Raw genomic sequence first — 14,965 nt, 5'->3', positions numbered from 1 at the left:
AAATGCTGTTATTTAGACGTTTCTCCCATTCTATTTGTGGACTGTGCTGATTCCCATCCTTGGCAGGACGCATTTTCTAGGACCCAGCATTGTCTCTCAGCAAAAGTGAATTCCCAGGGATTCTAGCCTGTAAAGGAGACCAAGAGCAAAATGCGCAGGTAATAAAAATTTGTGAGGATTTGCAGAGGCATTTCTGCCTGGAATTAATTAAACTGGAATTACTTTGCATTTTGGATAAACAGGGTTTTTTATTTGCAGTAAACACAAGTCCTTAATTTAATCAATAAACGTATGATTGGAAGACCCCAAAGTTTAAAACACCTAGGAAGAAAGTAGTCAGAAAAAAGAAGTAAACATGTGATCTGTATTATTATTATTATTATTGGTCTCATTAAAAATTTAAAGTATGTTTAGTAAAATGCTCATAAAATGAATGCTTCCTAAAATTTTCTGACAGTCTTAAAAATGTTTTGGCTTGCAAGAAAGGTGTTCATATCTAGGATGATTCTGTGCTATGCAGCTATGAATGTAAACTTAGCATTGTTGTGGGGAGGGGAAAACTGGATTATTTCAGCTGTGTGGAACACAAAAGTTCTACTTTACTGAAGTAGGCTTCCCTAAAAAATAATTGGTAAATAAATAAATAAATAAATAAATAAATGGAAGGTCAAATGAGGAAACAGATGGAGAGTCCCATCTTTTAACAACTGCAGGGGAAAGGTTAAAATAGATTTCCAATACAAATACATCATGAGGCATCAGGCTACAGAGCTAGAACCCCAAATGAGCTAAAGTACTGGAGCACCTAAGGAAGATCCCTTTCATCAACTACTGTGTAGGAATACACTTTCTTGTTTTATGCTTTTCTTTCGCAGCTGTGTTTCCAATGCCATCATCCAACCTTTAGCTTTTTGCTTTAGAATATGTATGAATAAAATGGAAACAGAAGGTTTAAACTGATTTAGGTGACTGACAGACATTAATCATGCTGTTTTCATAGCAAGAAAGTGATTCCAAATAGAGCATCAATACATGTAACCACGGTGGAGATTTATCTTGCAATTCCAAGACAAATTCAGAGGTATAAACTAAAGATAGAGTAATGGATGTGCATTTTTATTTAAATTCCAATTGCCTTTATTAGGAGTTAGATAGCATCAAGCACCAAGAAAAAGTGGAGGTTTAACCTGCAGCAAAGTTCCACGTGCTCCTGGGAAGATGCAACCACCACAGAGCAAGCCCACAATCTTAGGATAAATACATGTTATCACAGGATGCAACTTACTGCTTCTGAAAAGGGAATAAATCCTTTTGTAATGGAGGTCTCTCGTAATTAAATGCTGGAAAGTGTCGTTCCATTGACATCTCCAGTGCTGTAATAGTGCAAGGTTTCGCTAAACCAAACTAAAAATCCCCTCAGTACAACTATATTGTAGGAGGAATCAGTAAAGAAATTGCAGATGAATAACATTGTAGGCCCTCTCTTTACAATCCTTTCAGCTATCCAGTGTCAGTGTGACTCAAAACTACCGGTGTCACTACTGGGCTGACATCTTGGCAAGCGCGAAGCAACTGTAGTTTTATTTACTTACTTACAGGTGAGCGTACCAAAGTATCGTTGATGCCTCTGGCAAATAAAAGGTTGTAATATATATTACAAATACTCAGCTATCACTGAGCACCCAAAGAAGCTGGCATTTGTAATTTGTAATGTAAGAACGAAACCACATTTTTGAGTCTTTCAGAATTGAAGCCTCTGTTCGATTAGTAGAATAAGACTCTTAGTAGTTGCTTATCTCATTCGATTTTGAAAGCTGGGGAAGCAAGGGTTTGACAAAAGAAACGTAGTATTCACGCTTAGTGAAGAATGAGTTTGTTATTATGAACATATCTAGTTCAAAATAGAACATGAAATGTTCTAAGTGTTATTACAGCATATGTAAATGAGCAATATTAACTAGTAGTAAACCTCTGGCAAAAAACACTGTTTGGAAAGCAGTACTGAACTTTTTGTATTTTGCTGTGCAATAAGGTACTGTCATGAACAGTATTTATTACCAACGTAATTGTAGCAAGCTAAGATAAAATTAGAAGCATTATGAAGCTAAATACTCTAAATATTTAAATGGTCATTAAGTTTGAATGGTTTTTAGTGTGCGTGTGGAAAGCGTTGCTCTCTAAGGATCTACACAGAACTAACACAGCTGCTTGCAATAGCTTGCTTGGAAAGCAGCAGACAGGGCCTTTTCACAAACATAGCTTACTCTGGCAAGGAGAAAGGAGCTTCGGCTGTATCATGAAACACTGTCTGCCCCAGCAATAGCCTGACTTGGCAACACCTTGTCTACCAATGGTTCCATCAGCAACGGGGAGCATCAGGATAAAACCAGAAAACAGTGAGATGAGGACCTATGGCAAACCTACAAAAAGTAAATGAAGGTAAAGGCTTCTCTTCCCCTTGGTGAGCTGCAGATGAACCACTCTGCTGGGCCAAGGAAAGCATACTAGGAAATTTCAATGGGGTTATGCTGGCTACAAGCCAGGGGAGAAAAAAAAAAACACTGACAAGCCAGAGTCAGTGATAGCACTCAAAGCTTTTGCAATAACTTTTCAGCTCTATTAACAGCATTTCCTCCAACTGTTTACTACACACTGTCATATATGCTTCTGGCTACTCTAATTCTAAGATGGCAATACTTAAAATGGTTTGAAATGCCGTCTTGTGTTATCTCCTAATAGACACACACATATAATTTTCTGCACCAGAAACTGAAACTGTTTAGAAACAATACTAATCTCTAAAGCAAATACTCATTCTGAAAGTCAACCAATTATTTCTTTTAGCTCCACGCACGCATAGTTCCTATTATCATAAATGCTTCCAGTTTTATTAACAACTAATTTCTGGCAATCTCTAAAAGCTGTGGAACAATTCCTCACTATCATCTCCTCCTAGCATTCAAAGAAGAAAGAAAATAAAATGAAAATTGGGAGTGGCAGAAAGGAGGGAAGAAAACACCCCATAGTCCACAGTGACTCTTGTTCCGATTTCTTGATTACAAGCTACACTGCTTATCATACCCAAAGACACTTTCTTTTAGAAACTGAATTTTGGTTAATGCCCTCTTTAGAAGAAAACTATATAAGCACACTAACTGCAAAAGATTTTGTCATACTCCGCGCACTTGGAACCACTGCTCGCTGTTCAGGTTAACGAAGCATATTAAACCATTGAGGCATGCATTGCACTAATAACTGTGGTGGTTTGTTATCTTCCTGTAACTGATCTAAAATAGAGAGACCTTTCTAAATCTTGTTACACGCTTTGCAAGCTTGGAGTTTGTTCTCTCCGAGTAAGGAGGGGAAAAAAAAAAAAAATCCCCCAAACAATGCCTCTGTCTTAGTTCGGTACAGCCAGTTCTTATGCAAACGCTTAAATTCAACAATGTGCTAAAGTCTCAGGGTATTTAAGTACCTTTCCAGGTAAGGACGCCTTCCTGAATTTGTGCATGGTCTTTAAATATTTTGTTTATAGCATTACAGCACAGAATTATTTGTGTCTCCCAACAGGTTTGAGACAGCCAAGAAAGACTACCATAAAGTCAGAAGCCACTTCACCTGCAAAGGGTACGTTCACCCATTATGTTTAATGTTCATCAGAACTGGGGTAGCTTTGACTGTTGAGCTTTAAGCATAGGACACAGCACGTCTTAAATCTTCAGGAGCCTCTGAAGTCAGTCAGTGCTGCGGTTGGTTTATTTTACACAGTTGAAAAGGGAAGGTTAAGTGAGGAGGTTAAGCAGCTTCTATTTGTTTCCACTCATCTGTCCTGCCCATGCTCTGATGGCAACGGGGCTGCAAGGGGCTATTGCTATGGCGGATGGCAGAGGCTACAAGTAGGAGGAGAAAGATTAATTTCAGCCAGCCACAATGCTCAGCCGGCTGGCTGAAACCTTTGCCCAGCTATGACACAGCAGTATCAAACGTGCAGGCTTGGCAAGCCTTAACAATCACTGAGGACTCTCTCACCATGGTTTTATAGCTCTCTATGTAGGCATCTAGGCAAGCAGAAGAACCAGGCAGCACTATGTTCTGCCAGTGCGTCTACTCGTCTTTGACAGTATCCACATCAGGAGCTTCCAGACAGCGGAGGGACACTGCATTAACCCAGCGACATCAAAGAAAAGCAGTGTGCCAGCAATTTGCGGGGGGAGTTAGGGTTCCTCTGTGCCCATACAGAGGACGAGAATCAATTGCTTTCCAGTATTAAAACAAACACACACCTTACAAAGTTAAAGGCAGATCAAAGTTAATAACTGAATTTTAAGAACACATTCAACTGTATAATGGACATGGACTCGCTATTGGGTTTGGCATAGAATACTTTTTACTGAACCATTTACATACTGTATCTAACTGAAAACAGATAAGCAAACTTGTTTCAAAGAAAATACAACTTAAGTTCTAATAATATTTTCTTAAACGTTGGCAAACAATCCTCATTTTAGATCCGAGTCTTTTCCTATATTAGAATGCAGTGAAAAGCGATCTTAAAACGTTCAGTCAGAACATCACTATATAGGAAAGCAATAGCATTAAAATAAGTGGAAAAATGTATAAACTGAACGGCTATTGCATGGTGTTTGCCCATAATTGGTCTACTTTGGATTTAACATAGTAACGTTAGTAACACGATATAGGTTTTTAATAGCAGTGGAAAATTCTGATTTGAATATGGCCTTTATCATATAAATAAAAAGTACTCATTCACTTCGAGCAATGGTTATTGCTTCGTTCTGGTTAGTATATTAAATATTTTTACTGTTCTGCCTGATGGAGCAACAATCACTCATTTATACACACATTTAATTAAATGCCTAGCCACTAACTAAAGTATTTCTGGATAAAACTGTGTTCCTCAAGACTCGGTGTGCAACATTAGGAAAGCGTGAAGGTCATATGTTTACACTTGTTTAAGTACAGGTTGTGATGAGACACTGCACAGCAAACAAAGAGAGGTCTGAAATGGTCCCCATCCCTTTCTCTACGAAAGCCAACAGTAACTAGTCTCATTTTGTACTTGAATCTTTATAGGATTTATGACTCAGTTCCTCTACTTTGGAAGACAAGGCAGCCACTATTCCGCTTGCAGTAATTGCAAGAAGCAGCAGACTCTTAGTTCAGTAAATTACATACTTAGAAGCCAGTAAAACTATGCAGCTTTTGTAAGTCTTGGATATGAATTTTGATATAAAATTTGGAATCAGTAAATACTAAGTCTTAAGTCCCATTTCAGGTTGTTGTATGGTTTTTTTAATACCTAAATGCAGAACTATGCAAAGAAACTGAGTAAGCAATGAGTGGACTGGAGAAACTCTTCCCTTACCACACTGTGCATTTCAGCCACATCCTGACCGCGTGTTGGGGCAAAACCTAGATGTGCAATAACCTCTGTATGCTCTCAGTTCCACTGGAAGGAGACGTATGCATGAAGGCAAGGAGGGAAGACACAGCCTACCAGTCAACTGGGACAACTGGGCAAAATGGTGGCTAAACACAGCCCCAAGAAGCCTAGAGAAGGCAGAAAAATTGGCTTCTGCATGTTCGTAAATCTGGATAAGCTGTACTGGCTGAAATGAGAATGATGTAATTCAAGACTCCTTATCGAATCTGTCAACTTGCCACTATGTAACTGAAGCTTTGAGCCAGAGCGTGCCCGTTGGGTCCGGACAGGAAACCTGCAAAGAACGCCATCACCAATGACAGAACCTCCTGGGGAGCTGCGTTTGGGCGCGCAGCAGGAGCAGGGGTTGGCCAGCCGAAGCAAAGCATCACACTGCGGGCAGAAGATTATTGGCAATATAGGAAATGTGTAATCGGCTGTCTGGGCTATACTATATTTCAACTGCAAAAAAATGACTTTCATCAGAAATACCTTTTTAACCCTTTGTACCCCTTTTCCTGATGAAAAGTTTTGTGAAATAATGAAAAATTTAATACGTTAAACAATTTGATAAACCTTAAGTATACTTCTGTGAATGCAATGAACAGTTTCTCTCTTCTTCACCCCACCTCAAAGGAATAACTAAAGAAATCCAGGTTTCACAATGTTTGACTCAACACGTATGTATTAACATACTTAGGTCCTTGTGACATCGTATTTTAGCATCGCTTTCTCCTAACTTCCACACAAGGCTTAGTTTTAATTTACTTGGATAAAGTATCCCACATATTTAGGTGAAGAGGGCAGCAACATGTTACAAATCAATTCAAAGAGATCTAATCCTGTAACCATTACAAGCAACATGAAGAAGTGCTGCCATGTGAGATGATCTGATTTACCTCATTGCTGTGGCTTCTAAAAAATTCATTGTTATTCAGCCAAGACACCAAAGTTTCTTTCCATTCAGGAACAGTCTTTCCTCTGAAGAAACTTAATGTAAGTTCATAATGAGTTTATAATGCACTCTTGCCTTCTCCTTTACTGTTTGTCAAGATTTGCTCCCTCCTTCTGTTTACTTTCGTATTTTTGTATACCTGTGATATTTCTTGTTGATTAATATTTACACGCAAAACAGTAGCTAAAACTGCGTGAGAAAAATCGCTACATATGCTGTAAGTTGCATGCTACTTTCCATAACTACAAATCTATATGAAGAGTATTTATATGAGAGCGAATACTTTTGGTCAGGTGAATTAACAAGTGGATTGTAACTCAGTTGCACAACAGTAGGAGCATCTGCATCGTCCTGACAACAGCCTTTCCCAGCCCCAGATGCAAACTGTTTGCTTCAGACAGGTTTTGCTTGGGGCCTGGGGAGGGACCAAAAAGCTCACAGCAAAACCATGCAGGATGTGGAACAGGTATTGCTACAGCAGTCCATCCGACTGCTTGCTAATAGCAGCCTGTGCTCACAAGCACTCTAGAGGATGTTGAAGGAATCACCATGCAAGTTAGACAGACAGTATCAGGCTTTGCTGAAGATCTGGTGATTACCAGTTGTCTCTGTAATTATTTTTACATCTTCTTTTTTTTTTTTGGCCACAAAAATATCAGCCATTTAAAACGAAACCTCTTTTAGTTATATATAGTTATAAAGCAATAGTTATGAAGCAACTGAAAAAGTGACTATGAAAACATCTTTGTAAGGATAGCTAAAATGTATATAGGATTATCCACAATAGCTGAGGTCTAGTGACTTTGGTAGATTCTGAACTTTCATTTTTAAGTGCACGAGTGATGCAGGAGCATCTTCCCTGCCATGCCAGTTCAAGTTACCCGTACTCAAGTTAAGCCTCACAACTGCAAGACAACACTCAGGCTGCACTGTGTAGTTAGAAGCAGTACCAAACAGCCAATTATTGACTGCTGTCACTGACAGCAAACACATTTCAACTCAAATCTCTCAAGCTAGCTAGCCCCTTAGTATAAGGCGTTTAAAGGTCGCTGGCTTAAGCTATTGATTTTTATTTGCACAGAAATTGGGACAGAGCTAATACCTGATGTACACTTCAAGCTAATACTCAAGGGCTGAAAGGCTCTGAGACTGCAGACAAACTGAACAATATTTGACAGGGCTGTTATATACTTTTCGTATTATGGAAGTACTTAAGACCACTAGTCTTGAGCTAGGATGCCCTGTCCTAGTTGTACAAGCCAAAAAGATTATTTGCTATCCCAACATCACTACAATCCAAGAAACAATAACTGGATAGAAACCGGAGGGAATACTACAGACTACTGCTGCTCAGCACGATATGCTGTAGTCAAAGATCAAGAGCAGCCTAAACGCTTTAATGGGCAAAGCAGAGAAGGAAACTGAAGAGGAGATTTAACAAACGTGTGGAAGAAAATGAGCCATATGACAAAGGAGTGAAAGAAATGGGAGCTGACAAGCTGAGGCAGTACTTCACCTCTCAGTAACGGGTGGGATAAATGAAAAGGGCATTAAAAAAAGAAAACGAACATCCCAGTTTGAGATGGGAGAAAAGCGGCGACTCCTGTAGCGCTCTAGGCATGTCATGTTACCTCCTCCTTACTAGTATCAACTCTTTTATTTACACATTTGTGAGATTTACCAAGCTTAAGAGAGAACGTGTCTCTGAACATTACATATTTCCATTTGTAATGGTTAGGAGTTTGTTAAGAAAACAGGTGCTAATAGTACTAATTAGGAAAATGATACCATCCAAGAGGAATTAGTTACTCTGTTTACTGTGGAGGAGGAGACAACTGTGGAAAGAGAAAAGTTAAAACAACACGTATACATATATACCATAACACATATTTCCCTTCCCCCTGCCAAAAAAAACCCAACAAAAAAACCCCAAAGCAAAACGCCCCAGCACGGGATGCCAGCAGAGAAAGGCCAAAAAGAAAGCGGAATGAAAATGGCATTTCAGTAAGGAGGCGTCACAAAATACGAGCCACAAGATAACGTGGTGATAGGGGTGGTAACTGCAGATGGGCCAAACGCCTTCTTCATTCTATCATCTCTTGGATCTCAGTTTCTTAAGAGACCCTGGTTTTACTTCTGTTCCTCCTTCCCCACTCCTAGCAGGATTGCCACTGAGAAAAGCGTCAAGTGTTGTAAGACAACCATACAGCTGACAAGAAATGACAAAGGCAGGAGGATCAGCACTGTCTCGACTCTATTCAATATTCCGTTGCGGGGCCAAGATCTCTACTGCCACTTCTATCTGTTACAGAAACAATTAATATACATAAATTAACAGCTAGTCAGAGTTTTGTGTTCATCCCAGAAATTACTAATTGGTTTATTCTAATTCTTCTGCATCTATAAAACCAGACCTTTTGTAAAGGTGTATCTAGGGAGCACTTAAAGATCCACTCCCTCTCCTCTAACAAACTGCCACAGAACAAGCCAGGTCTGCAGGCCGCAGAGGTACTATTTGGAGAGATCTAATTTATTTTTGGAAAACAGCATCAGTTTTATCTTTCCTATGTAGGCTCAGAGAATCTTAGACGTGGCTTTCTGTAGATCTATCCAACATGTGCCACCTACATAACCTATTAAAAAGAGATTATGTAATTTTAAAGTTTATAAATAAAAATAAAAAACTCGGGTATTTTTCCTCTGGATTGAACATCGTGTTCTGGTGCTGGAAACACGCACGTGGAAAAGTGACTGTACACGAGGCACAAATACAACTGCAGAAAGGATAATGCTACTTTGTCCTCCCCGAGTAATATTAAAACTAAAACCACTTAAAAAGTGGCAGCCACGGCAATCACCTTTAGACTTGTTCTTTCCACCCTAAGGCAGGATGCTTGGTAGTGACTTTTACAAAAATTGTTTCTTAAATTTGTTTTGGTTTTGGTTTTAAATCGGGCAGGTTTGACTCAAGGATCCAACCCTGTAAGCTGTTACGCAAGCTTGTACCTGGGTGCGCCCAAGCCGTGACCCCGGGGAAGAGGCGAGACCTGCACCCTTAACCTTACTGCGGGGCCGAGCCTCCCCGCCGCCCCCGGCTCCCCGCTTGCCCAGCGCGCCCGCTGCCGTGAGAGCGGCGGGCTGCGGGGCAGCCCCCGCCCCAGACCAACGGCCCGACCCGGGAGGCCGAGCGGCGGAGCGCGGGCAGCGGCTCTGAGCCCCACGCCGGCGGCGCAGCCCTTACCGGATCCTCCTTCCGCGGGGGGACGGAGCTCCGGGAGGGGACGGGGCGACCCGACGCCGCCCTGCGCCCCGACCTCCCCGCTGCCGCTCGCCGGGACGGTGCCGCACGCCGGTCCCGGGACGGCCCCGCCGTCAGGCGGGCGGACCCCTGCCGTCGGGCGCAGCCGGGGGAAGGGAGCCCGGCACCGCGCTGCCCCCGACGGCCCGGCGAGCGGGAGGCAGCAGGTGCCGCCGGGCCGCCCGCCCGCCCGCCCTTCGCGCCCCGGCTGGACGGGATGGGACGGGACGGGACGGGACGGCCCTCGCCTCGCCTCGCCCCCCCCTCACCTTGGCTGCCCTGCCAGGCCGCGTACCACAGGAGGGGGAAGGCGGCGCCGAGGCAGAGCGCCGTCAGGAGCGGGCCGTGCCGCAGCCGCATCTCCCGGCGGGGCTCCGACCCGCACGCCCCGCGCCGCGCCGCCTGGCCCAGCCGCGGCTCTGCCGGCCGGGCGCCGCCTCCGCCCGGGCAACTGCCGGCCGGGCGTGTCGCGCCGCGGTAAGCTGCCCGCCCCCTGCGCCGAAAGGGGCCGGGGCAGCGGGGGAGGCCGTGCCCCGGTCCCCCGCGCCCCGCTTCCCCGCCCCGCCGCCTGGCAGCGGCGTTGCCCGTCGGGAGGGAGCCGCAGGCTGCAGCGGTGGCACCTGCCCCGCTCCCCGCCGGAGCCATCGGCCTGGTGAGGGAGCGCCCGCGCCAGTCCCCGCTGCAAAGCCGAGAGCGTGGGCAGAGCCCTCCCCCGACAGCAGCCCGGGACCCCAGCTGAAAAACCTCCCGACGGCGGCTAGCACAGGCTGTATTTTTATGGCAAAAAACGTCTCGGCTCAGCGCTTCGGCAGGCGCTGCTCAGCCCAAGTCACATCATCATCATGGTTATGAGTATTTTGTTCGTTTAAAGCCAATAGTGCGTTTGTTTGCATAGGGCTTAAAAGATTGTATCAGGAAGCCAAGCTGTAGTGTACAATTAATGCGTGCATTTAGCAGAGTCAGATAAAGAAACAAAGCTTTTCAGTTCATCTTTAAAGAAAAAGTAGGGAAAGAGGCTGCAAAATCTAACCTGATGAAATTCTGATGTGCACTGGTATTTCACTTCTGCCATCGTGCCCTGCTTCACACATGTGCCTTCCCATCGTGGCAGGCACACCTCTTGTCCTTTTTAGGTCCTCAGCAATCCGTAAGCAAACGAAAAATTAGTCATTGTTTAGAATACATCTTCTACAACATAGTTTATAAAAGGAAAGGAAACCTTATTTACGGAGCTTCCCAGGACCTGTTACAGGGACATACTTTTAACAGAACCACCTGTGTTTTATGAGAAAAAAGGCCCTCCTTTCCATACCTGATCAGCGGGTAGTCGGTGGCTTTCGCTTTGACATGCTCACTACCTGCTCACAAATCCACCCCCCCCATTCCACACCCGCAATAAAAAAGATACGGTTTCCCGTTCTGTGTCGCAAAGATCTAGAGGACAACTTCAGAAATCACACAGGACTGGGTCAGCTGGTAAAAGCAGTAAGCTGATTGCTATCTAATGTTACCTATTTCCTTATTACCAGCATATATAATTTATCGCCTTATTTACCCTAATGTTACAGTATTTTATATAATTTGGTTTATAAAAATATGCCTGTATTATTGATACAATATCTCTTCCCTCCTTTTCTCTATTTGTTGACTTAACAACTGCATCTCATCTCATACCAAAACCCTAAATCATTTGGCACGGTGTTGCGTAAAGCCAACCAAAAACCTGCGACACTGGTGCCAGACACCAGCACACCCGAGTCCCGATGGGAATGCTGCCTTTATGTGCCACTCTTCCCACTACCAACAGCGTAACTACGTCCTTTTTGGAAGTTAATCTTAGACTCCCCAAGTCGTACACCGCTACTCTTGCGAGGTCAGTGTAACCTTCCCGTGTTTGAACGATGATATGGATGGGTTTACTTCTCTGTTTACTAATTACTTTGAATTATAAATGTTATTATTCATTAATAATGCAGGAGACTGCTAGTAGCCTGCATCAGGAGACAAATGGAGAACTAAAAATCCGAGTATGGCTCCATGAATCACTGTGAAACCTCAAGTTAGACCTCGCTATTCCTGATCTGTACTCATTCACTCTAAACTTCCCTCTGTCTTCTGTTTTTGACTGTATCTTTGATATTTTTACTGATGAATCTTCTTCAAGCTACACTTTGAATGTGTAATTGTTCCTATGAACCGATGTGATTACGACTCAATCCTCATATGCTGTTGCCTCCTCATCACCATTTCCCTCTCCAAGTGAACAAACTGAAAGCTCAAAGCACTACTTTTCATGGAGGATCAATGTGGATTTTGGCACATTTGCAGTAAAATAGAGATTTAGAACTAAGAGGAACAAATAAACATTAAATATGTCACATGTAATGACTAAATCGCCTTTTAATTGACTGGCCGGTGTTTCATCTGTTACAAAGCCAAAGTGAACATGTAAATGATGTGGTCAAGCAGGAGGGCTACTGAAGATCAGAATAACAGAAATCTCACACACACTTAATTTTAGCTTATTTTCAGAGCCAGTAAGCAAAAAAAAAAAAAAAAAATCACATATTTCCAGAAACTGATAACAAACCTACACGCTGCACAGGGAACATCTGTGGAGACTGCCACTGAATGCATTGGATGTTATTTATTAAGGCTGACTCTAAAGCAGATGCAGTTACTCAGCCATGCTGAGCTGTGATGATCATTTACTTAACGCTGACTTCTTAGGCTAGCGCGTTGACTTACGATGGGGTAGTGCATTAACTGTTCCTCAAAAAAAAATGTAAATACCTAATCACTGAAAATGTCATGAACTTCCATTGCCTTGGGACCTACTTGCAAATAGGCCCTGTGACTTGCTTCATGCTTTCCTAGTATCTCCCTCCCAGTGCTCCCTTCATGTGTTATTTCATATGCTCAAGAACTATGTACAACCGGGATAAGATGCGCAGGTTTTTTTGGGGGGTTAGATGTTTCAGACCAGTTCTACCTCCCAGCAGCAGAATTTCTGCATTTTTGGCAAAGTGACCATCTTTAAAAATACTGCATAGAACACATTGTTAAGTAATCTCTAATACTTACACTAAGCAAGTCATTCAACGGACAAGTTCCATCGAGGCAGCTTACCTGCAGGAGTTTCTAGGCTTGTCCACATGCTTTGTAACTGAATGTCTTTTCTTGCTAAGATGATTGTCTCACATTTTCGATGCTGTTTTCACACACCTGTGTGTAAGCAAGAGTAGAGATAAGAAAGATTAAAATAAATATTTGACCAAAATACAGGCTCATGGGTGAAACAAGTAATGGATTATTTTGCATGAGCGGTCCAGCTGTCCTTCGTCCACAAGGGTACACGAACAAAGAATAACGACCAGTAACAATAGGTAATAGTCACTGCCATGGAAAGTGCTCTGACTGCGTAGAGATCCAGCTGATACTGCTGGTTAAAGTCCCCTTTTATTTGCCCTGCTGTCACCTAAGAAATGTAATTTTAAAAGGTAAACAGTAGGTCATTATCTTTCCTTCAACCAAAGTCTCTGTGAAGGTAATGCTGGAAGGCAATTACCGAACACAAAAAGAGGAAGCTAGAACGTTTTCTCTTAAGCTACCACTTTATATTTTTTGACGCTCCTAATATAATTTATGAATTGACTGAACATGATGGTACAGAAGCATCTTGCATGATTCAAGTACTAACATTTGTGTAAAATCAAACATGCTCGCTGCTGGATCACTCAGTTCTGTAAAGAACCCAAAGAGGCTTTAAGCCAAGTGTTTACACTTGCTCCTTATACACCAAAAAAGTTGATCAAGTTTGGAACCTAGAGAGGAATTAACACACCTGAAATTACCAAGTTTGGTATAATCACCTTTATCTCCTGCCTTACTTACAGTAAATAAGCTCTATATCTTTTTAATAACAAGTTATAAAAAGCTGCGAAAACCTGTCAAAACTGCATGCTTTAATATTTTTAAATAAATAAATGCAATTGGTTACAGATTTTACTTTAAAATACAGATGTAAGTAAAGAAAACATTGTATGAGAAAAAAAAAGTATAAGCTAAAACTTGCATCTTTTATACTCTCACGTTTCAGAAGCGCTTTAAAACGAGACCTTAAAAATTGTCAAGCTTACCTCAACAAGTCTAATTAGAACCCAGAGAAGTATTTTGCAATGTATTGTCAACACCAGGTACTCTACACATCAGTCCTGGAGACTGGAAGCAAAGAGAACTGACTGAGAAAACAACAATCATGTACTGTGTGTATTCATTGTTACGGTAAAGTTTAAGACTGTTATAAAACAAGATAGGAAGTGGAACAAATTCCAAAACCTGTAGTAGAAGAAGTAGTTAACTTTGGTTTTTAATAACCCATACAAAAAGGTTTTTCTATTTAAGTATAAATCGCAGAAAGAAATTAATCATATTGATATGAAGCTATTTAATCAATTAAAAGACGCAACGGAAAATGAAACTCTTGAAACAGTAGGAAGGTTTTATTTTGGTATACATCAACAAAAATCTCACCAGCTAGAAATTTCCCGGCGTTGTTTGCATAGACCCACACTTTAAGGATGCACCTGCTGGACTTTCTAATTCCGGTAGCTGATGCTCCTAATGAGCGATCTCAGAGCAATCCATGCGTGGGCATAAAGACCGACAGTAGGGACCTGACCACCCTTCCATTTCTTCATGTTGTTGCAACTCCTCCGCCTTCCCAACATCAAACTGTTAGGCCCCGCTGCTGCTGAAGCCAGGATTCTCCTGACAACAAGCTTTCAGCCTAGGTGTGTTTAAATACCGCAGCAGCAGTGCTCTGCCAAATCATCAGACGCGAGGTGTAGTGCAACCTTTTTTTCCTTATCTGGATTATTTGCTCAGAGTTGTTTCCCGTACAAGCTAGGTGGGAGCTGTAGCTTACGCAGGTCCTGCAACACAGGCAAATTTCTTTCTTCCAGTCTCTTTTATCACTTCTTAGGCACTGCATCTTTGATATTTTTTGAAGGTATTTTCTGGTTTTTGGCTATCTTGGACCGGCTTATATGTAGGTAATGTGATAGAACCATTGTGCCATCCCGTCACCAAGTAAGAATACTTTTTAAGAGAGAAATATTTTTTAGTTTATTTTTGTCCAGTAGCACTCCAATGCTTTAGAAGTCAGATTACTCACCTAAGAAGTTACACAGAAAAAAATGACCACCTGCTGCCTCTTAGCATGCACCATCTCTCCTCACAGTTTTTAAGAGTAGGAATCAGATCTGCA

At 42.2% G+C, this 14,965-nt stretch overlaps 1 protein-coding gene across 2 annotated transcripts in view; it reads right to left on the bottom strand.

Moving 5' to 3' along the window:
- The window catches only part of MGAT4D (MGAT4 family member D), a 41,270-nt gene extending 30,482 nt beyond the window's left edge, over positions 1-10,788 (bottom strand). The window contains exon 1 of one of the 2 annotated variants that reach the window (XM_087736702.1): positions 10,727-10,788. In XM_087736702.1, the coding sequence (XP_087592828.1) occupies positions 10,727-10,787 (61 nt within the window). In that variant the 5' untranslated portion in view covers position 10,788. Of the gene's footprint in view, positions 1-9,965; positions 10,130-10,726 lie in introns of those variants that run through there. The other variant, XM_087736701.1, reaches the window with a different exon arrangement.
- Positions 10,789-14,965: the final 4,177 nt, after the last annotated feature.

The sequence above is a fragment of the Nipponia nippon genome, unplaced genomic scaffold (assembly GCF_047370975.1).
Source record: "Nipponia nippon isolate SJK-2023a ecotype South Korea unplaced genomic scaffold, ASM4737097v1 scaffold_6, whole genome shotgun sequence".
NCBI classification, from domain to species: Eukaryota; Metazoa; Chordata; class Aves; order Pelecaniformes; family Threskiornithidae; genus Nipponia; species Nipponia nippon.
This window is presented reverse-complemented; position numbering and strand designations above follow the sequence as displayed.